The 23,465-nt window shown below is 33.5% G+C and overlaps 2 protein-coding genes across 4 annotated transcripts; one reads left to right on the top strand and one right to left on the bottom strand.

Moving 5' to 3' along the window:
* Nucleotides 1–734: 734 nt before the first annotated feature.
* Nucleotides 735–4,755, top strand: LOC125676923 (uncharacterized). 2 transcript variants are annotated; one of them, XM_048914796.2, is made up of 4 exons: nt 735–1,312; nt 2,979–3,034; nt 3,314–3,448; nt 3,863–4,755. In XM_048914796.2, the coding sequence occupies exons 1-4, from the start codon at nt 1,299–1,301 to the stop codon at nt 4,423–4,425; spliced, it is 768 nt and encodes a 255-aa protein (XP_048770753.1). In that variant the 5' UTR covers nt 735–1,298; the 3' UTR covers nt 4,426–4,755. The 2 variants fall into 2 exon arrangements, with proteins under 2 accessions (XP_048770753.1, XP_048770752.1); XM_048914795.2 differs by lacking the exon at nt 735–1,312 and adding an exon at nt 2,751–2,893.
* A 4,923-nt stretch (nt 4,756–9,678) lies between these two features.
* LOC125676934 (uncharacterized) lies at nt 9,679–22,942 on the bottom strand. 2 transcript variants are annotated; one of them, XM_056158859.1, is made up of 7 exons: nt 22,494–22,942; nt 13,114–13,197; nt 12,759–12,806; nt 12,004–12,167; nt 11,522–11,684; nt 10,854–10,972; nt 9,679–10,160 (listed from the first exon to the last, which is right to left on the bottom strand). In XM_056158859.1, coding segments are annotated over exons 3-7 (480 nt in total). In that variant the 5' UTR covers nt 12,760–12,806; nt 13,114–13,197; nt 22,494–22,942; the 3' UTR covers nt 9,679–10,127. The 2 variants fall into 2 exon arrangements, with proteins under 2 accessions (XP_056014834.1, XP_056014833.1); XM_056158858.1 differs by lacking the exon at nt 22,494–22,942 and adding an exon at nt 13,709–13,952.
* Between the last annotated feature and the right edge of the window lie 523 nt (nt 22,943–23,465).

The raw sequence follows: 23,465 nt of genomic DNA, 5'->3' as shown, positions 1-23,465 counted from the left end.
TAAAATTTGGAAATGGAAAGAATATAAAATAAGTTCTGATTTGGCTATCAATAGCAATGCATAACCCCAATCCCAGGTTACAAAACTTATATTGGTTGATCAAATACAATGGGGTGTATTTATGGTACTTTAATTTTCATTATTGACTCCACTGTTTTGGCACACTGTTTTTGCCTATAATAGCTCTAAAACTTCATTGTTATTTCGGATTTCAAACATTTCGGTTGAGCATCACTGAAGAGATATTATTTGTTGAAATGCGCATCTGGTGCAGCAACAGTGTACCGTATAAGTTTTACATTATGAATACATACGTCACTAGTCTACTACAAATCCAATGTCAGAATGAAAGGTGATAAATCTCGTAAATCCTATAAAGAATACAAACGACGAGTAGACCACACACGGAGCCTTGAACAAATATAACCAAAAGAATATTACGATATAAATGAAGAGGGGTGTTATTCATGTAAGTCGTCTACACGTCAGTTAATCGTAAAGTAATTCAACTTGATACATGGACATGCATGTTGGCATTGCATGGAAGTTTATAAGTATATATGTCTAATTTCATATGTCAAATCATAATGAAGAAGTGCAGAAAGGAGTGTAGCAAAGGGAGAAGATACAGAAAGAAAATGGCCGCTGTTGACAGTCAACCTTTAAGTTTCGGATGACCAGCTAAGAATCCTGGCAGAAAGAATAGCAGCTGCACAGGCTATCATAACGGCTACTTGTAGAAGTTATTCCCCAACACTTGATAATTTTGTTTATTCAGCACAAGATGCATCATTGTTTCAAATTGCCAATGTTAATCATGATCTACACTATGTTCATCAAAAATCAATTATGTCAACTGAATGGAAAGCTCTAGAAAACAATATGAAAGAGGTTAGTCTGGCTAGGCCAGCTGGTAACAAGAGCTATGCATCACTGGTAAATATGATTATGGAGTTTTTTTGTTTGTTTTTTTTTGGGGGGGGGGGGGGGGTTATTTGTAGGGATTTGAAGTCCCATTAGTTGTTGAGGAAATAGTAGGATATACAGCAGTTATTGCGTTTCTGGGTGTGAGGACTCTAACAAACAACAAATCAGGATCCCAAAGGATAAGTTGCGTTAGCTATCAGATGCGGTGTTGATATTTTTAAACAAAATAAAACGATGCTCTAAAGAGTGCAGTCTGTAATAGGACTACTTAATTTGTGTGTAATGATCATTCCTTCAGATAGGATGTTTAAAAGGCTTGGTAGGATTCATATCGGCTAGACACCACACTATGGTCAGTGAAGATATGGAGGATGTCAGAATCTGGGTAAATATTTTACATAATTTGAATGGTTAATGTTTTCAAGAATTAGATTGGTGCTCTAATATGGATTTATATTTACACTCTGAGAGAGCTGGGGGCGCAGACGTAATTTGTTGAGCAGTTTAAGGATCGCATTGGTCTTACATGTACTTATAAAAGTGGTCAGGAATTTGGGAAACAATTCTTTTTTTTTTTTTATCTCAAGATGCAAGCATGTTTAGAGTTAGTGCCTACTTACATGGCTGTGTATGTGTAGGCTGAAATTTCGACTAACAAGAAAGTTGTTATTTTACTGACAACAAAGTACACATGTAATGGTATTTGCACGGAACAAAAATTATACAAAGTTAAAAGGTTCACAAGGTTCCTGTAGGGTCACACACATGGACAACAAGTTCATAGTCTTATTCCAGGCGATTTCATGTACAAGTGTAAATCACATTAGAAAATCTTGGGAAAACATGAAATACATTCTTTAGAATCTGTCAGATGAAATTGAGAATCGTTTGATAATACAAGACACATTCTTTAGAATTTCATGAGGCAGAACAGCAAATGAAAAAGGAAGATAACGAACAATAACCATTCTAATAAATATACAGTATATAGAATTGAGAATAACACAAAATACAAAACTCAAACTCTCTCTCTCTCTCTCTCTCTCTCTCTCTCTCTCTCTCTCTCTCTCGTGAATAAAATGATAATGCTTATGTTGCAATCGATGTTCTTAAAAGAATCCTGTCCGGAGTTACCCTCATATGTGTCCGGTTTTACCCCATCTGCATGTTTATACATTTTCCCCATAAAATGGAAAAATATGTGTTTTACCTTAATGGTCTGTGTTTTCGAACAAAATAAAGTGGTATTAAAGATTTATGATATATAATATTGTACATATGTTATGGAACAGTTTATTAGATATATCGGCGCTGAATTGCAGAATTGAAAAAATATCCGGAATTACCCGGATTGCACCTAGTTACATATGTAACATGAAACGCTCTCTCTCTCTCTCTCTCTCTCTCTCTCTCTCTCTCTCTCTCTCCATGTGACATGTTTTTGTGATAAAATAATATAGTTAACATAAACATATATACATGTATATATCTGTCCCTCATTGTGACATTTTTTGTGTGATTAAAATGAGATAAAAAAGCGAAAATGCGTTGATAACATATACTTATAATGTAATTGTATATAGAAAGGAAATTCAATACCAATTTGTTGTTTAAGAATAGACCTGACAGTTATACTACGATCATAAGTGCGAATTGGAATATATAATTCGATATTTCCGTTTGTATAATTTTGTGTTCATTTGTGCCATGACCAAAGAACTACAAGACCCATTTCGGAAACACGATTCAAGAGAGCAAAGTAGTTTCAAAATGTATCTGAAAGTTTGATAAATCAAATTCAATTGAACATGTATCTTCCTCTTCACAAACATATACTCGAGCTCATTAAAACAGTGAGCAGGAGATGAGGTGAAGGTTGCATTCCTTTGAGCTGAATTTGAACATACAAAGGGATTGCAAATCATCGGAGGAAAATGCATAACAATAACGGCCCATGTTCAGGAAGGTACATTGCGTTATGCCTGCATTTTAATTTAACTGAAAATACGATGCGTGTGCTTTGAATTCTTAATTTGATATTGTGTTTACAGACCAAATGGCTGTTGTCGAGGAACCTCATGGAACAAATATCTGGAAGCTTGTAAAGGTAGCGTTATCTGAATCTGCTATGTAAAATGATAGAAGAAAAACGATACATAATTTAACATGTACATGTTACTCATATATGTTTCACAAAAATGAGAAGGGAAGGGGTTTTTCATTCATTGGTAGAATTTCTAATATGCTGGGAATGTGTAGACCCGGCCGCTGATATTTTAACATTAGGCCACTTGCTAGAATTAACAAAGGACACATGTTATCCTACAGTGTATCATACGTGTTGTTCTGACATTATCTATTTACTAATTATGATGTTTGTTGGCAGAATGTACGCCGGGGTACTTTGGTTTGCGCTGTGAAATACCCTGTGTATACCCATATTACGGAACACTCTGTGAGAACAAATGCTGGTGTGATCGAGAATCCTGTCATGTTTCATCGGGGTGTCCAAATTTATCAAGTAATTAGCACACCAGAACAATAATAATGAAACAATCTCTCTCTCGCTCTCTCTCTCTCTCTCTCTCTCTCTCTCTCTGGATTAGAATTAATGGATGGAATCAACAGCATGTGCACAGATATGTACATGTGTGTAATGGTATTTTTGCCATGTCATAAAGACATTACTTCCTGATTTCATTATATTATCAATTCATTTGATACAGAGGTGGGATGTGAGGAAAAAATTGCGTCTACTTATTTTTAGGATAGAAGAAGAATATAGCTTTTAATGATCTTGATTTCAATTCATTTTCATAAAGTTTTGAATTATGAAATGAATTATAAATAGTCCAATAAATGGGAGGGGGTCCCTGAGGAGTATCCATGTTGCATAGGGATGTCCTGCTCAAACGCCTTTGGTTTTTGTTTTCAGCGAGAACCACAGAGAATGTTCTGACAACTGATGTAAATGGATTCGATATCAACGTTACCAGCTCTGGTGGCGTCCATTTGTTCAATAACACTAACAGCAAGAATGAAGATTCTCCGTCTTTCCCATCTATCGTTACCATTGTCTCATGCTCCATTTTATTTGTTCTGATTATTGTCTCAATAGTCTTAATAGCTCGGAAATACGGAAACCAAAACAGAATCACCAACGCTAACCACAATGACAGGTACTTGTATCAGTCGCCCAGTGTTACAATGAGATCTGAACATGTTTATCAACGAGCGGGGATGGCAGATGTGTTTTCCGGAATATCCAATGTGACTATCACATACGAAAAATCATCAAAGACGTATTCCATCAAACTTCATTGCGAAGAGGCGGAACCCTTAGTCACTGATGAGGTTTTCACCAGTCAATACGCTGTGTCTGATGACGTTGATCGGGATCGATATACTATAAATCCTATCAGACGTGATGAAAGATCTGTATACCATAACGCTGATGACATAACTCGTGTTTCTACTGAAACAATGTCACAGCTGTAAGACATTTCAAACAAAATATTAGACGGAGATTATCAATGTTGATATCAAAATTATTTATATACAGGATGTACATGTATACTGTATTTTACACACAGAGGTGTGCACTTTCTGGTGTACACCTTATACACCCTGCATAGGGCATGTGTTGGTAAATGTACCAAAATAATTCAATATATGACTGACAAATTATGAGACGGAAAATCTGCAGATGTGTTTATCCGTATTTTGTTAATTAGTTGTAAAATACATAAGAAAACAATTCCAGCGCATTGTATGTAGTTATTTACAAGAGTTTTAGATATATTCTAAAGAATAAATGAAAACAATTGATATTTCGTACAATCATTAATAACCAACTTCGGCGTCAAAAAATCAACAAATATTTAAGAGTATGACCATGTATGTAGGTATTTATAAATGCACATTAAAACTCAAGTTTGTTACAAAAAATTCTCAAATTACGGTAATTATTCATTCTGTAGCTTATTTGCATTAAATCAATAATTCCCCAATGAGGATCTCCTCAGTTGCTGAACATATATATTGAATATACTATACACTACACCAAATACTGCACTTGATTATAAGGTGTAAACCGATTACACTGGGTACACAGCGGTGTAAACAAATCAAACGCGCCCTTTATCCATTGTACAAAGTAGACATTTTCGGCGATTTGATGCATCTTACTGCACAAACTACTCTTAAAGTTTATCTGTTGTGAATGATTTTCTTGACGGTGTGCGATTTAAATCCTGAAATTTACACCGAGTCGTTAGTGCGTGTAGTGTGTGCTGCGACAACATTCAAAACATTCCAAACTACTTTTAATGACCTACTTTAAACTCTCGTAAACGTTCTAACATCGATTTGGTCTAGGGAAAAGAATAAAATTAGATATATCTGAGTCAATAATAATTTGTAAGTGTAGAATTGTACCATGAACTTTAGATGTAATGCTAAACACATATCTAATTTATCATCTTTTAAATTCTATCAGATATTCAACTACTGGCAGATAGCTTCCGCTGGAGGTATTTATTAAATATGAATTTCGACAGAATTCGTAGTTTTCATGGGTTTTAAACATTATGATGAATGAAATGTAAAATGCATGCATTCAAAAAAGGTTTTATGTTACTAAGCACAGGCACTTGTACTTGTACCAATCGCCCAGTGTGACAGTGAGATCTGAACATGTTTATCAACGAGCGGGGATGGCAGATGTGTTTTCCGGAATACCATAACTCGTCAAGTCGGTTGTGGATAGACTATAAACACATGCATACCTACACATTATAGGAACCATGATACTTTAAATATATCCAAATATATTGTCATTGTAAACTCTTAACTATGATTTGGATCATAATAGTGTTGGCAAAATGTATACTTAGAGGTGCTTCTTTTCAGGACCCCCCCCCCCCCCCCCCCCCCTCTGAATAACCTACATGAGTTGACTTTATTATTTTGTTGTTGTTGAAAATCTCTCTAACGCATGTCAACTATGTCTTGCATATTCCTAAAGTCCAAAATAAGCCCTTAAAAAAAAACCTCACTGGGTATTGTAACAGAACTGTTATAATAACCACTAACCACTAAGGATATATTTTGAAAGGGCATATTTTGAGTTATTTTGGACTTTAAGGGTATGCAAGACATTACTGACATGCATTAGGGAGATTTCAACAACAACAAATCAACTCATGTAGGTTATTCGGAGAAAGGGGAGGGGGTCCTGAACCCAAGCACCTGTGATTAGGTCATAACAGATCAATGTTTGATTATAATTATCTAAAATGATATTGGGAGAGGGTAGGGGTGGAAACGGGTAGGTCTTTTTTTTTTTATCATAATGTGCACTATGCACAAAATATGTGTGCGATGCATGCACAAGTGCTGGTTGTTGATAAATATTTGTTTAATCTTATAACATAGTTTTGACATTCCTTTATCAATTAATGTTGTAACCCCCCCCCCCCCCCCAATACTTTCTATTTTTTTAATAGAATTTGGATCTGATAATATGTAAGGGGTTTGATGAAATATTTTGTTTCTTTTTTAAAACGAATGTTAGTCATGCTATATAGTTGGAACATTGTCAATATATTGTGCTTTCATGGTTCTTTCTGATTTCCATGATAAATTACCTACTCAACACTATGAGGTTTTCAATTATATTTGTGGATGTGTAAGTGACAACCAACTTGACGAGTTATGAAATTATGACCCGACTTGATTACTATGATCGGTATTCTCTTTTCTTTTCTTGTAGCTAAGGGTATTCGGGATACCTCGTCTCGGGTTTTCTCGTTCTAAAAAATAGTTAGCTGCGACAGAAATATCCCAGCATCACAACTTCCGTTCGTTATAGTCAGAAATGAGAAGTGGCGAGGTTAAAACGATGAAATTGAGCGATGTGAAGTAATTATTGCGCACCAAATAGCGATGCATTTAATCCACGAATCATCAGTAGATTTAGAATGACTGTTCTTTTCAGTTGGTATGTGCATTATTGGTGTTTTTTCGATAGGATTTCTCAGCGAGGTGTAGATTTTTTCAACATGTCGCTGGCTGAGTTGCACACCTTGTTCATATATATTATGATTGGTGATATGACATTTTTTAAAAAACGGTTTCTATGCGAGATTTGTGTATTACATTGAAATAGATAACCTCTGAAGTTACATATTTGATCAATAATAGGTCCGAAATACCCAAGGAATTGAACATTTAAAAATACAAGAAGGGGGGTAGCGGAAGTCCTGTCCATAAGCACCTGTGGTTTTAAAAACTAATTTCGGCATAAGAAAATCAACAAATATTTTGGAGTATGACGGTGACCTGGTATTTTTCAGATGTATGTTGGTATTTATAAATGCACATTAAAATACAAATTTGTTACAAAAACTTCTCAAATTACGGTAATTATTCATTTTGTAGTTTATTTGCATTAAATCAATAATTCTCCAATGAGGATCTCCTCAGTTGCTGAACATCCATATTGAATATACTACACTACACCAAAATACTGCACTTAATTATATAAGGTGTAAACCGAATACACTGGGTATACAACGGTGTAAACAAATCAAACGCGCCCTTTATCCATTGTATAGAGTAGACATTTTCGGCGATTTGATGTACTAAGACATGTGCATGCATTGGGAATAAGTAATCAAAGCTATCTTAATGCACAAACTACTCTTAAAGTTTATCTTTTGTGAATTATTTTCTTGACGGTGTGCGATTTAAACCCTGAAATTTACACCGAGTCGTTAGTGCGTGTAGTGTGTGCTGCGATAACATTCCAACTAGTTTTAATGACCTACTTTAAACTCTCGTAAACGTTCTAACATCGATTTGGTCTACGGGAGGTAACCGTGTAAGTTTTCTACAGCGGGGGAGAGCGGCCTTAAAGCCCTTGCGTCGTCCCATTTTCCGTTTGAATTATGGATATTTCCTTTGAAGGCGATGTACTCTAGGAAACAGAATAAAATTAGATATATCTGAGTCAATAATAATTCGTAAGAGTAGAATTGTACCATGAACTTGTTTACATTGTGATCATATTAGTTTAGATGTAATGCTAAACACATCTTTTAAATTCTATCAGATATTCAACTACTAGTAACCAATGCTGGCAGATAGCTTCCGCTGGAGGTATTTATAAAATAGGAATTTCGATAGAATTCGTAGTTTTCATGGGTTTTAAACATTATAATAAATGAAATGTAAAATGCATGCATTCAAAAAAGGTTTTATGTTACTAAGATAGGAAAAAAAATGTTCCTAGTTTAACTTTAGAAACGAAATACATCTTGAAATAGTACAACAGTCTTTTGCCCTGTTCCGGATCACATTTTCATTAAAGGTCATAGGAGACGATTTTCTAAAAAAAAAAAATTGTTTTGAAACAGGGTTTCTTGTAAATTTCCAAACCTAAAATAATTCATGAAATTGTTTTCTAAAGTGTTTTGTATGCGAACTCACCGTGTATACTGACGTTACAGTCGTTTTACGAATTATTTTCTTCGTTGTTTTTGACTGGTACATATATATGGTAAATGTTACTGATTACAAAGATTGTCCCAATCTGTCTACTCTATGTACTAGCATACATATATGATGTACATTAAAGTGATATTCGACATGATATTAATGATTTGAAATTCAAAAAGGATTTTCAATTTGACTGAATGGGCATTATGATGCTGATTGAATTAAAAACCAGTATTATATAATGCAGTTATTTTTAGGCACAAAGAAAATGACTGTACCATCAAGTTAGGGTTTGATCCCGATGGAGAAAGGGGCGTATATTCATCCCTGTCCACCCATCTCACGTGTTAGTGGCTTGTTGCAGAAGGTTGCAATCTGGGTTAGACCATGTAACAGAAATCAGTGTTTACCAGACTTAAACATAACATCATACTTCATACAAGTTAAACATACATTGTGATTTTTTTTTTCGAAGCGAAGATGTTGAGGAATAGTTTTGTTTTCTTGGAAATAAATGTGGTACAATGATCTATTCATACTTTGATTAGCATTTTAAACATCGTACCTTCTGAACACCGACAAAATAACAAACTTTAGATCCGAGAAAGACGCTATTCCTCATTGTCGTACCACACCGGAACTGCTTTTGTTTCCTGGGAATGAGGGGGATATTCCAACCTACGTTTTTTTGTTTACTTTATCCGCAACATATCACGAGCACTTTGTCACATACAGGGAAAACTGCTTTCCTATTTGGCTATGTCAGGTGTGTGTACATGCACATATAAATGGTGATTTTTAATATCTTCCGTGACCACTTGCCTTAAAATTAACTTCCTAGTTCAGAAAAAAACATTTGAGTTCACACAATTCCTTTGAGATCTCGCGCGAGACCCCCCCCCCCCCCTCCTCCCCCGAAGTTTCAATGGGACTAAACACATGGGATTTACTTGTGGTTAATAAACGTGTTACTTGGTAGGTTACATAACCCAGGTAACACAGAAACGTTACAGAAACATTTTAGAAACGTTTCTTTTAAAAGCGTGAAAACATTTTTTAAAAATGTTTTTAAAACGTTTTTTTGTATGGCGCTAGAAACAGAATGGAAACGTTTTGAAAAACAGTTTTCGAAAATGTTTTTTTCATCGTTTTGTAAAAGGGTTTTCAAAATGTTTCTCTTAAGCATTTTCAAAACGTTGTTTGAAAACATTTTAAAAACATTTTAATTAAATGTTTTATAACAATATAACAAAACGTTTTCAAAACAATATTATGAAATGTTTTCAAAACAATATTATGAACTGTGTTCAAAACATTGTTATAAGACACTTTTAACGGTAAAATATCATTTTTTAAACATCCCTATTTTCAAAAGTTGCAATAAACTATATGAAGCATTGTATTCAATCTTATTTGATTAGTGTTTACTTTTTTCTTTTCTGTTATTCTTTGATTTTTGTTTTTAGCATGTGGGAATGACGATGGATGCAAAATGACATTTAAATACCACTGTCCTGTGGAGATATGGATTCAAAAGATATTATTTAGAGTTTAAAATATTTACTATTTAGATATGAAAAAAAGGCAAATATAACAGTAACAATGGATTTTAAAAAACATAGTGGGGAATTTTTAAAGTCTTGTAAGTCATTCTCTGTTCTCTGGGATTTCCGAAACACAGTGTAGAAATTTGTAACGTCTCACAAGCACCTCCGCCTCTTTTCCTTTTGTTTCTATATTAAAAAAAGATAACAGATAAATGAGAGTTTACATATATGAGGGAACGACCATAAATTTGTTGTAAATTTCATACAGGTCTAACATTGTTGGGTTTATTTTGGAGCTTGACATTTATATATATTTATCTATAACAACCCTATAAAGTAGACCAAAAAATGTTAAAGAACAACAGATGCTATCAATTGACAATCTTCTCATGGAGGGACATGAATATTTATTTAGTACATCGGCTTTCCCCAATAGTATCATGCAAGTCGCAAGTACATTCAAAATAATGGAAACTCCAACAGAGTTTTGCGAAACTATATGTCCACATTTTGTGATATTAGAAGAATGTCAGAATTGATGTCAAAGCAAAATGTATTTATAAATGTTTTAATAAAAATAAAAATTCCAATCCAATCAAATCAGATCAATGAAGAAGGGGCCTTGTTATTTTGAAGGCCACTTGTTGTTGGATGTATCTGTGTGAATTTTGTTGAACCAAATGTACATAACGACCTATTTGGTCTCATCAGTGAAGCTAGAGCCAAAATCTGGAAGTGTACCAGCGATACAGACATCTATCGAAAGTTTTGTTTTTAAAAAATGGTGGTTTGTTGTGAAAATGGTCTCTTGTTAATTAACTTTGAACATCATGTCTACCTATTAAATTAATTCTAAATTAAATTATTAATAAAACATACCTTCATGTAATTGGAGCCTCCTGGTTTATTCGGGGCACTTCTTAACACCTCAAACACCTCATTCTTTAGTTCTTCCACTGAAATTTGTTTTTTTTTTTTTTTAACTTTTCTTCCAGCACCTACAAAAAAGTTGTAAGTTTTTACTAAATCCACTTGCACTATTTTAAATTGTACAAACATATTACTCTATTTAATTGACCTGATCGGTTATGGGTCAATTATTTCGGGGTTGTTCTTTAAAAGTTTAACAATAAGTCCGAGAAAGTTCAACTCCGCAAGATCAGGTCAATATTATAGAGTAATAAAATCATGTAACGGTCCTATACTCAGAATACCATAAGTATACTACTTTTACATAGTTCAACTTATATGCATACATTTATTTATAGGTACAAATGTCAAAAATGTAAATCAATGAAGCTGAAAAAATGTCACCTTGATGCTGACCTACCATAATTTTACTAAAATGCCAAAATACCAGCAAACATATTAAAAAGACACCATTTTGAAAATTTTCTTATTTCTTACATTTAACCAGGAATACCGTTTTTATACATTATTGTTCCCAAATTTGAATGAAATTTTGTCCAATACCTGTCATGTGAGAGGTTTATTTATACTGATTTACTTTCAGTAAAATAACTTACACTTAAGAAAAAATCACTAACCTAAAACAATTGTAAATAATTTGGTGTCCATAAATCTAGCCTTGCCCTTTTGGCCAGTGCCACTGAACTGGCTCATGCATCCATTTGTCATGCATGTCCGCATTATCTTTCTGCATATTTGTGCAGCATCACTACCCCCTTGGAGACTGGCAAGGACATTCAACTATAAAGTTAAAAAACATGCAATTAAAAAAAATCAAATGATATCTGAAGTTTGAATAGATAATTAATTATTTATAAAATTGCAATTATTATGACTATTAATCAACAAGCTACTATAGAATTTTAGCAAGAATTCTCTCTTTTTTTAATCTTACTTTTCAAAAAATACAAATGAATGCTTGAACGTCTTTATAATATGATGTTAGTGTCTTGAATACTAGTCAAAGAACTGGAATGCACATGAACACAATTTATGTTTTGAGATTTAATCATTTTTTCAACAATAATGACTGAGGTAATGTTAAAACAAATGTCCTTACTAGTCTCTTCCGGAGGGCATCATCAATTTGTTCTTCAAATTGTTGAAGTGCTTTTATGCTGCTAAGCGGCCTTGGCATTATGTCCGTAATTTTTTCATCTTCATCTAGCAATGCAGCTTTCAGTACTTTGATGTCTTTCTGCATCTCTTCCATTTTTGTTAACACTGCAGATAATTAAAGAAATTAATTGGTAATACAAAACAAGAATATTTTAAAAGTAACTGTTACCAAGAGACGACTTCCATTTCAATGTCTTGTAACTATGTTTTACATGTGCAATTTTTAAACATATGTTAATCATACGTTGAAAAACATATGTTTTTCACCCGTTAAAAATCATATGAAAAACACCCGTTTTTTTCCCATGCGTTAAACATACGTTAGCCAAAACGCATGTTTCTCATATGAAAAACACATGATAAACATATGAATAGTACCACATATGAAAAACATACGTTGACATTTTGGCTGTGTATAATACATACAACATTCATTGTTTCACCGAAGGAAAATTGAAATTAAAATGTCGGGGTGGGAGGCATCCCTTTTCTGACCCCACATACACAAAAAGAAATACAAATAACTAATTTATTAGAGTTCATGAAAAAAACATTTTTTTTTCTTAAAAAAACTGTGATACTTATTTGAGGAACAACACTGGCGATAACTTAAATTTTGAAATTTCATACAAAATATTATAATTTGAAAGAAGGCGTTTAGTATTGAACAAAGGTGTAAGTTTTTTTTATACTTACTCAAGTTGAAGTATTCCTGAACAGCAGGTGTTACTGTAGGTCTCTCATCTATCAAAAGAGATAATCAAAACAGTTAGAATAAAATACCTTATTCATGTTATCATACATGTTATTTAATGTGTAAATTAATTATTACAATTTTCTAATTCATCTTATTGTCCCCCGTCGCCACATGACACAGGGGCATATAGATTGACAAAAAGTACATTTTAAAGAGGTTTCATTCAGGAACATCATAGGTGTGAACCAATAAGCTCAGCTAAACATTCTAATACCAAGTTTATCACTGCTTATTATTCCATGTCAATTGTAGTGTCATATTGTGGCTATAAAACATCAAAAAAATGTTAATTACCTATATCAGGTGACCGTTCTCTCTGTCTTTGATGCTGGATAACAATTGGTGTCTTCCTTGGTGATTTCCTCAATGGTCTTTCATCTGAAATTTTTATCATTTCCTTTATTTATTTTATTTAGCACACTTACAAGGCTTTAATTCAAATCATGCTAATAATTTTAAAAACTTAATCAGTCAGCGTTTGATTTATTTCAATGACTGAAACAACTCAATCCAATTCACTGCATGATCTGGATTATTTTTTATTATGAATCGAAAAGGAATCCTCCAAATCGATAATCGATTGTAAATTTCTTCGATTCTTGTATACTAACAACCAGCCTATTTCACTCTTAGAACAAATTCGGGACAAACGATCGATCGCGATGGTTATTACATGAATATCAATCAATTAACGAAGCTTTTCCGATTCTAAAGACTCGTCCCAAAAACTATTATTCAAAAATAAACCCTACCCCACCGAAATCGGCCTTTGTTATGCACAATCATGACATTAGTACAAAGGTAGTTAAGAAAATACTCAGTCACCCATCTGGCGGAAATGATCCGAGTCTTTCCATGACTCAAATAAGACGGAAACAAAATAGCATACCTTCTGTAAAGTTTCTGATCTTTGAGTATCTTTTTTGTTTGCTTTCTTTGACATTTTTGAATGTGAATATATAGCGCCAAAATTTCAATGTGCTTATAATCCCTGGCCTTGAACTTGATGCAGACGTAATAGTATTTATGCTTTTCAATCACACAAGAGTGCAATATACGGAAGGTAACTCAAGCATGAGAAAACTTAAGAGAAGGGACGTAAACAATTTTAGATTCGATTTTAATGGTAAACAATTGTCTGTAGTTGATGAATTTCAATATCAAGTATTCTGATTTTTTTTTTTTTTTTTTTTTTAGAAAGGATTGTATCAAATCTAACAAAGAAGTACAAGAACCAATGAAAGCCGGCCATGTTCTATGTACACTGAGTGGCCAAAAGTATTGCAACAAACATGGCTGACGTCATCACAAATTTACTCGCTTCAAATTTTATTTTTATTGCTGACGCGTAACAAAGTAAGCTTGGGTCGTGATGTCAGGTATGCGAATTAACTAGGGTACGAATTATATGGGGAACCGTTTGTAATTCAAAGTTGCAGACGATTTCCGGTTAGGTATCGAATGAAAACAATGTCGAAGAATGAGAGAGAATTGTCAAAGGACCTAAAGGAAAGGATTGTAATTCTAAATTCAAAGGGATTTAATGACAACAAAATTAGTGAATCATTGGGAATCCATCGAAGCACTGTTGGACGAGTTTTGAAAACATTCCGTCAAAAAGAAAGTGTTAAAAACGATCCCCGGAGAGGAAGGCCCCGAGTGATAGATGAGAGGGGTGATTGGAAACTTTATCGCTTTCTGAAAACTAACAGAAGACAATTTCTTCAAGACATTACATCAACTTTTAATAGGAATGAAGGCACAAATGTGTCCATGAGAACTGTTCGTCGTAAGTTACACCAGGAAGGATACAGGAGGGGCAAAATTCAGAAAACGCTTACAATCGCTAAAGTCAACAAACAACGCCGAATTTTGTGGTGCCGAGGAAAAGACATTGGAAACCTGAACAGTGGTAGAAAGTTATTTTCTCAGACGAAACACAGGTAGTCATTGGACAAAATAACTCTGTAAGTTTGTGGAGAAAATCGTCTGAGAAGAGGAAACCTTACCGTCTGAACCAACGCAAAACGCCCGTGAGAGTAAGTTGTATGTTTTAGGGGTGTATTACCTATTATGGTATTGGTGTTCGTGTACCTGTTGATAAAAATCTAAACTCAGCAAGGTATATTGAATTGCTGGATAATCACTTATGGCCTGTTGTTAGCAAAATTTTTGGAAATCGGCAATTTATTTTCCAAGACGATAATTCCACCCCCACTCCTCTAGACAGACCAATACTTGGAAATAAGAAAACAGTATTCCAAAATTCAACTGGCCTGCACAGTCCCCGGACCTTAATGTCATTGAAAATGTCTGGCGTTGTATCAAAATCAAACTGTCCCGTGAGTTTGATGATATTAAAAACCGGGATGACCTAATGGCTGCAGCGACAAAAATTTGGAATGACCTCTCTCAAACATATATCCGTAGCTTCCATGCTTCAATATCTTCAAGACTACGACAAGTTATTATTCAGAAAGACTTTGCAACAAAATACTAGGAAAAAAAAGGTAAATAAATAATGTTTATTTCATTGAAAGTTGGTTTTTTCCATGCAGCTGTTATTTACATTGTGATGACGTCAGCCATGTTTGTTGCAATACTTTTGGCCACTCAGTGTATTACGCAAATATATAAAATACTGTTTACCTATTTTATTTTTAACAATAACTTTATCGGTTTAAATTAGTAAAAGATGAAAAACACGAAAAATTTGAAAATTAACGGCGTAGAAATTTGATTGTGACGTAATGTTTGCGGGCCGGAATGTTTCCGGGCATATATCGTGTATATATGCCCGCAAACTTTTAAAGAAAAAAGAAGAGATGAAATTGAAAGTATATATAATAAATTCAATTAACATAGCTTTATGAGATGCCAGTTGGTTTAAGTTATGTATAATAGGCACTGTGGTAATAGGAAGTTTGTGCATTATATTTTGTTTAGTACTTCCATGATATAACTGTGTTATCATCTATAAAAATGCAAACAATTGTCACATCAACAGATTCTTCAAAATCACATATGATCATGACTTCAAGTAGTTTCTACTTAAAACAAATTATAACTTGATAAAAATATCCTAAAAAATCAATGTCACTAAAAATAAGTTGACTTAAAAAAATCCCTTTTAGAATTTAAAATTAAAAAAAAAAGCTAATGATACACATTATAATGTTGATCATTTTAAATGGTCTTCAATTGAGAAAAAAAGACTTCTTTTACTTCAACCATTTTTTATTCAAATTTATATCGTCAATTAAAAACTGTTGCCCAACTACTCTATATTAATATTTTTCAAGAATGATCTGACATATCAGAATTAAGTATTTTATATTTATCAGAGACATGTGTAATAATTTAATTATATGTCTCAGTAATTATGAAATGAGTTGTTACAAAACTGCACTCTTAGTCTTTCCACACATCAAAGTAGATGTTTATCTGTTTCAATTGAAAAAAATATAAAAATTGTAAAATAAATAAAAAGCAGATGTCTGAAATTGTTCAAAAGCATTTGTTATGAAATTCTAAAGGGTTCCCATAAAACATTTTTGTAACATGCAATGAAATAGTTTTTAATCTATTTAGTAAAACGTTGTATAAATATTTTCATACATTTTTTTCAGAAACATTTGAAAAACGTTTTTGAAATATTCAATAAAGATATTTAAAATATCATTTTAATGACATTTTTTGAAAACGTACTTAGACTGTTTTAAGAAAATGTCATATCAACATTTTCTAAAATGATTATCAGAAATGTCAACATAACATTCTTAAAACGTTTGAAAAAAAATGTTTTAATCAGGGACTGAAAAACTGTTTAATGAAACGCTTAAAAAACATTTCTGAAACAATTCATTAAACAGATTAGAAAACCTTTTCAAGAATAAAAATAAAAATGCTTTTTACACGTTTTTAACACAATTTACAAAAAGACGAAATGTTTTAAAAACATTTTTAGAACGTTTTGAAAAAATGTTTTATCAAACCCCCAATAAACCATTAAAAAAATGTTTTGAAAAAGGTTCGTGCTCCTTGGGAAGTTACATGTACGTAAATGAAACAAAGCGAATGCCAGCTATTCATGTCAATAATATGACTAGATTTCCACGCGTATACGTGATGTCACGTGCGCTTCTTATATATTCGACGTCATATTTCCTTATCAAGTTTCAATATTGAATTTCAAAAATATTTCTATAAATTGATCATTCCATTTAATATCCAATCATCTCCTACTACATATGGTGTTTATGTCACATGGGTTTCAGGATTGTTATACCGATCTAATTTACTGTACAACCTGTCATTAGTTTAAATGCTGTCTGACGTGTTTCATAATAATTGTTAGTCAAGTGATTGATTACAGCCACTCACAAGAAACTCAGTATTGAAACCATTTCTAAAGAAATATTGAGAACTGAGAGAGAGAGAGAGAGAGAGAGAGAGAGAGAGAGAGAGAGAGAGAGAGAGAAAGAAAGAGAGAGATTAAAACTGTATCAAACAACATTTCGAGACTGAGGACGTAATCCTACATCTACATCGATAACAAGTACTTCACTGCAATTGAAATTGGCTGAAGATACCCCACTTCTCCTTGATGACAGTGAAGAATCTCTTACAGAAACTTTTAGAACTTTAGACTATTTTTCAGAAATATTTGGACTACATGTATATATCAATTATAAAAAAAACCCCAACTCATATAATATAGTTAAGTTCCAAAAAATATAGCAATGAAACTTTGCTGCCTTACAGACTTAGGTGGGGTACCACCAGATGTACTTTGTTGGGAATACATTTTGACATGGAATTGGATAAGATACCACAATTACAATATGAACCAAACTTAATACAGATTAAATCTATAATCAAACAATGGGGGAAAAGGTTTTTAACTCCCATAGGGAAAATTACAGTTATTAAGACATTGGTTTTTATCATTACTAAACCATGTTTTAATGTCAATCGAAAAACCTTCTGTTCTCTACATTAGAAAAGATATTCTTGTTTATATGGAATAATAAAACGCATAGGGTAAAAAAGGAGGTTATTGTTAAAAAATATGAAGATCGGGATTAAAAATGGTAAACCTAATGGCATTTATAGCATCTATAAAATTATTCTGGATAAGTTAGCTCAGGTTTTCAAATGGAGGGATGGAACATTTTATTCCAAAGTTGGACTTCAGAAAATTGATAAACTGTGGAATTGAATACACCGTACATTACAAAATTTTTGAAAACGTTGAAAAATGAATTTGGGATAGTGTATTTAAATAATGGCTTACATTACATAACCTTAGTAAAATGTATGATGTTGTTGCTGATGCACCTCTATTTTATAACCCAAATACTCATATTGGTGGAAAATCATTTTATAATAAACAAATGTTTGACAGCGGCATCAGACAACTTAATGATATAATCAATGAAGATGGTTCATGTCTTGTTTTGAATCGTTATGCAATACTTATCCAAATACAAAGATATATTTTTTAAGAATACGATAGCATTATTCATGCTGTTAAGATTTGGGTGAAAATTGCGGATGCGACTAAATTATTAAAAAGCTCACAAATCCATTGATTATGTCAGACACATATACAGTGTTGAAATGCAACAAATCCAAATCTTTTTTTATGAAATTATCAATCAAATCAGGCAAAACAAAATGGAATGAAAGATAACACTAAAGAATGGAAAACAATTCATAAAATGAGTGACAAAAGATAGCAAAATCCAATTGTTTCAATACAGAATTATAAACCGAGTCTTAGCTACAAATTCTTTTTTATTCAAAATCAACCAAAATATTGAGTCAAAGTACTGCAATCATTGTCATTTTGAAGAGGAAACAATGGAAGATATTCTATGGGAATGTGATTTGTTTTACAATTTTTCCTAGCAAAATTTGAGCATTTTCTGGAAGATAAGACTGATTTACAGATAGGTATTACAAAAAATCTTTTATTCTTGGTGTTACTGAAAATAATAGTATGATACAAAACACTATTGTCTGATGGCTTATATACTATGTGCACACAGCAAGATGCACTGCGAAGTCCTTGAGTGTGCGTGCTGCAATATCATAAATAATTTTTTTTTTTATGAAACACCAACATTTATTTCGTATAAAAATGGTAAAAGGAAAAAGTTTGGTGTCCAATGGAATCGATGGAACCTGCTGTCCCTCCCCCCCCCCTCTCTCTCTCTCTCTCTCTCTCTCTCTCTCTCTCTCTCAAATGATATGTACGCAGTCGCGTACCTGCGTATAGGCAGCTACGCGCCTGCATGGTCGACAAACATGTCCTCATCTGATAGAAAATGACTGTACCATCAATTTAGGGTTTGATCCCGATGAAGAAAGGGGCGTATATTCATCCCTGTCCACCCATCTCGATTGAGTTTAATGTTAGCGCGTTTTAGTGCATCTGTCAGCCACTAGGCAGGGGCGGATCCAGGAATTGTGGTTACGGGTGGCGCCACTTTATGAGGCAGGTAATGTGGGGGCGGCCTTGAGGGGGCCCAGGGCGCAAAGCCCCCTGAAGCGTCGGGATTTTACAGATTTTATAGGGCTTGAAATATGTCTCTTATTTAAGTCATTTGTACTATTTTCTATCATTTTTGATAAGGTGAAATTTGTAAAATGACGCAAATTTTAAGGGTTTTTGGAAAATATTAAATTCCCCCAATAAAGTAATTCAAGAAATCAAATGATTTTGTTATTCATTTCTCCGGTTGCGCCCCATCCTTAAATCTGCCCCTACTAGGTACTTTTCCTAATATAAAATACCCATACCATATATGTACAACCTTACTAATTTGCCTGACAGCTACACACATATACAAATTGACTGTGTGGATCCGGGTTCGAGTAAGTCCTTAGTACCCTCTGCTTGTCGGAAGAGGCGACTAAATGGGGCGGTCCTTTGGACGATATCGCTTAAACCGAGACCCCGTGTTGTGTCACAAAGTGTGGCATGATAAAGATCCCTCCCTGCTCAAAGGACATAAGCGCCGAGCATAGGCCTAAATGTTGCAGTCCTTCACTGGCAATGGTGACGTTTTCAGATATGTAAAATACTCTCGAGAGGGACGTTAAACAATATACAATTAATCAATCAAATTGTCACCAGAAAAACGTATTAATTTCCATTAGATCCATCAACTCAATACCCATCCGACGAGGATGGCGCAACGCAAATACTACAGCTGCATGATTATAAATATCTATTACTTCGTTCCGGACACTTAACAACACAATTGAGTTTCACGAATTTTCTATCACTAAAACACCAATTTAGTGTCTAGTTAATGGCTGTATAAGGTATTTTGAAACACGATGGAAACCTTATTTCCGATAACATGTTTTTTCCCACCCGGTGTTTTTGATAAACTCTACTGTTCTCGTACATGTAAAACTTATACGGTACCAATTTTGATGCACAAGATGCGCATTTCGACAAATAATGTCTCTTCAGTGATGCTCAACCGAAATGTTTGAAATCCGAAATAACAATAAACTTTCAGAGCTATTTTAGGGTAAAACAGAGTGCCAATAAAAGTGGAGTCAAATTCGTCATTCATTATCATATATGGAAAAAGCAGGAAAACACAAGTAAAATCAGCTTATTTTTTATATCCTTGAGAATTGGTCAAAAGCCTCCCTTTGAAGTGCTCCCCTCCACGAAAACATCTAGACTGACGACCACTTTTTTCTCATAACTTGTAATATTAATATCTTCTTATTGTTATACTTCGATTTGGATTAAAAGTACATGTATATTGTGGATTTTCTATTCTAAAACTAATGGGAAATGTTCTCATTTTTGCCTTTTGATATTTCGAATTTTTCAAAGCCTATCTTAAAACACTCCTGCTGAGAATCAAAGCTGATTACCGTAATCATGTTTTCTTCTTGATTTTGATTTATTATTCTATATTCTACCATATATCAAAATTTGATAAAATGTGATACGGTAGAACCGAATTAGGCCTGTCGTACTTCATTGGAAGATAGATACATGTAGTAATGAAAGTAAGTTTTAAAAATGCATTTTTTTTTTCAGGGCTAGTAGGTCTTTGGCTGGGCTGACAACTTTTACAATGAGTTAGCCCTGCATGTCTAGCTAATTTTAGAGTTAGTTTCAAAGACTGCTCATATACATACAATACGATGCGAGAACTGAAAAATACAACTCGTATCACATATACTTGTAGCGACAGGGGGAGATTTTTAAAACAATATATTTTCAACATTTTAATCAATATTCCACTTAATTTAAATGTGCTGATTTCAAAATTATTAAGTATTTTAAAATATCTCTTTTTCCTGCATCACAATTGACAGGCAAACACGAGTACCCTCACATATTTGTATGAAGTTATTTTTCTGACTTGTGTAAATATTTGACCTCAAGTAATATTGGTGAAAATAGACCAAACAGAAATTAACGTGATGCCTATTCTACCTTTTTGGGGTGTGCAAAATGTGAATATGACGTTATTTTATTGAAAATAAGTATCGATATTGCTTCATAACGCTAATAAACATACCTACCCTCGGTCAGTTTAGCTACCGGACGAGGAAAATGATAGTATTTCTGTATGAAATTCTACACAAATAACATTGTTTCAATTACATATGTATATCTTAATTGTTCTTTATCAATATCCTTGATAGAAAAGATTATAAGATTGTACCAAAGCCACCAGTGAGGGCAAAACAAAGCAGTTATACATGCTGGAAAGTAGCATGCCAGTTGGTTCTGTGCCTTGCGAAAAATCATTTTCTGCAATGAGACGTCTTAAGAATTGGAACAAAGATGAGCTGGTGGGTCTTAAATTGCTATGTTATTTACTTTTCACACAACCCTCCACCCCCACCAGGGCTCTGCTCTGGACACCGCCTGTGGCCTCAGCCGTCTTAAAAAACGTTTGTTTGTGCCGCGAGCGCCACCTACTGACGGCACAGTATCAATTTGCAAGGTGAAGTACAAAATCTAGGATAATTATATATTTTTTAAAATAAACATACCAATTTGATAACAGGAAACTTCATTGAATCACATATATCGGCGATTTATTGCGGACAATGAAGTACACATGATTTATTTTCCCTTTGTTTTCGTTTACAAATATTAAAGTTATCCTTCTTGTAAATTCTACCCAACAGGTTGAAAAAATTATTTTACCACATTCTCCGGACATATACGTATTACGTCAGTGTTGTTTAAAGAAAAAGGAAGTTCGAATTATTTAAATATCACCGTAAAATCTGCGTATATGGCCGATTTCTGGTCTTGCTACTTATTTTCTCACTTCAAAAAACCGACAGAATGTCATTTCGTACCACGTGCTTTCTATATCACCGTATACGTAAACTTTGAACTCCTTACTTTCGTTTCACGTTAATACTTTCGTATTTAAACCTCGGGCTTTATCATATAAAACGTCGAAAAGTACCTAGCGCAGTGAGGTCAACTTTTTGTGATTGCGGGAAATGTTGCCACCAGCGCCACCTACCGACGGCGCCCATTGCTACTACTTGTCACTATAAATATCTACTTGGAATTAGTCGCACAAGGAAGAAATTTTTCACAACTATGAACTCATTTACATCCATGCTTATTGACTTAAATACTCAAGCGAATTAATAATGAATACCTTTACATCATTCCTTTGTGTCACACTGTTTGGCATGCGTCTTTCCATGGATTGTAATGGATATAAAAAAGGAGAGTGAGTAGATTTCTTTTTCGTTTTTTACATTTGTCATCAGTCATCAAGCATAAGCACATGTCTAACCCAAACAACAATGCAAGGTGCTGTTTTAGAATTATGCTTTTGAATTATATGCTTCACAATGGCTTCATTTCTAACCTGTAATTATTTGCAGTTTATCATGTTGTACGTTGGCACATTTTTACGCTTAATTGTATCAACTGATAAGGGTTCCCAAACCCAAATATGTTCATGTTTCAATATCAAATGAGTATCGTGCATGAATCCTGATTATATTCGGTTAGAATTCTTAGTTGGATGAAAATGACCCGGATTTGAAATTATAACACATTACCATAATGCATCTCCAAAATGACTGGTATATTGCCATTAAAAAATGTGTGGGGTTTTAAATTCTAGCAATAGTTTTTACTTTCAGACATTGCCCAACGCCTGCTTGGACACACTTTATGTTCACCATTCAAGTTTCTTACAAGTGATTGTTAAATTTCGTTTGCCAAAAATGCGCATTATGTATTGTAAAATTTAAATATACATTAAATCTAATGAATGGAAATAAATACACATTTTAAATTTGTATCAGATAAAACTGCGAGTACGGAATTACCTTGAATTCCATGGTACTGTAATGAATCGACCTTTCTTATGAAAGAGAATAAAATGTAAGCTGTCTTTAGTGTTTTGTCAATTTTAGTTTTGCATACTAGTAGGTCAAGATAGACCTTTACCCTATGGTTTTCATTTACAAAGTTTTTCTTGGTGAGTTTACCAATTCTTTTTTCAAAAAAAAAAAAAAAGAATTACACTATTTGAAAAGAAGAAACATCATTTTGACTGTTGTCAGTTCTTTGATTAAGGGCATGTGAATTGCTACTCATGTTGATTTGTTTCATT

This window comes from Ostrea edulis, chromosome 3 (genome assembly GCF_947568905.1).
Source record: "Ostrea edulis chromosome 3, xbOstEdul1.1, whole genome shotgun sequence".
NCBI classification, from domain to species: domain Eukaryota; kingdom Metazoa; phylum Mollusca; class Bivalvia; order Ostreida; family Ostreidae; genus Ostrea; species Ostrea edulis.
Note: the sequence above shows the minus strand (reverse complement) of the source record. Positions and strands in the feature narration are given on the sequence as shown.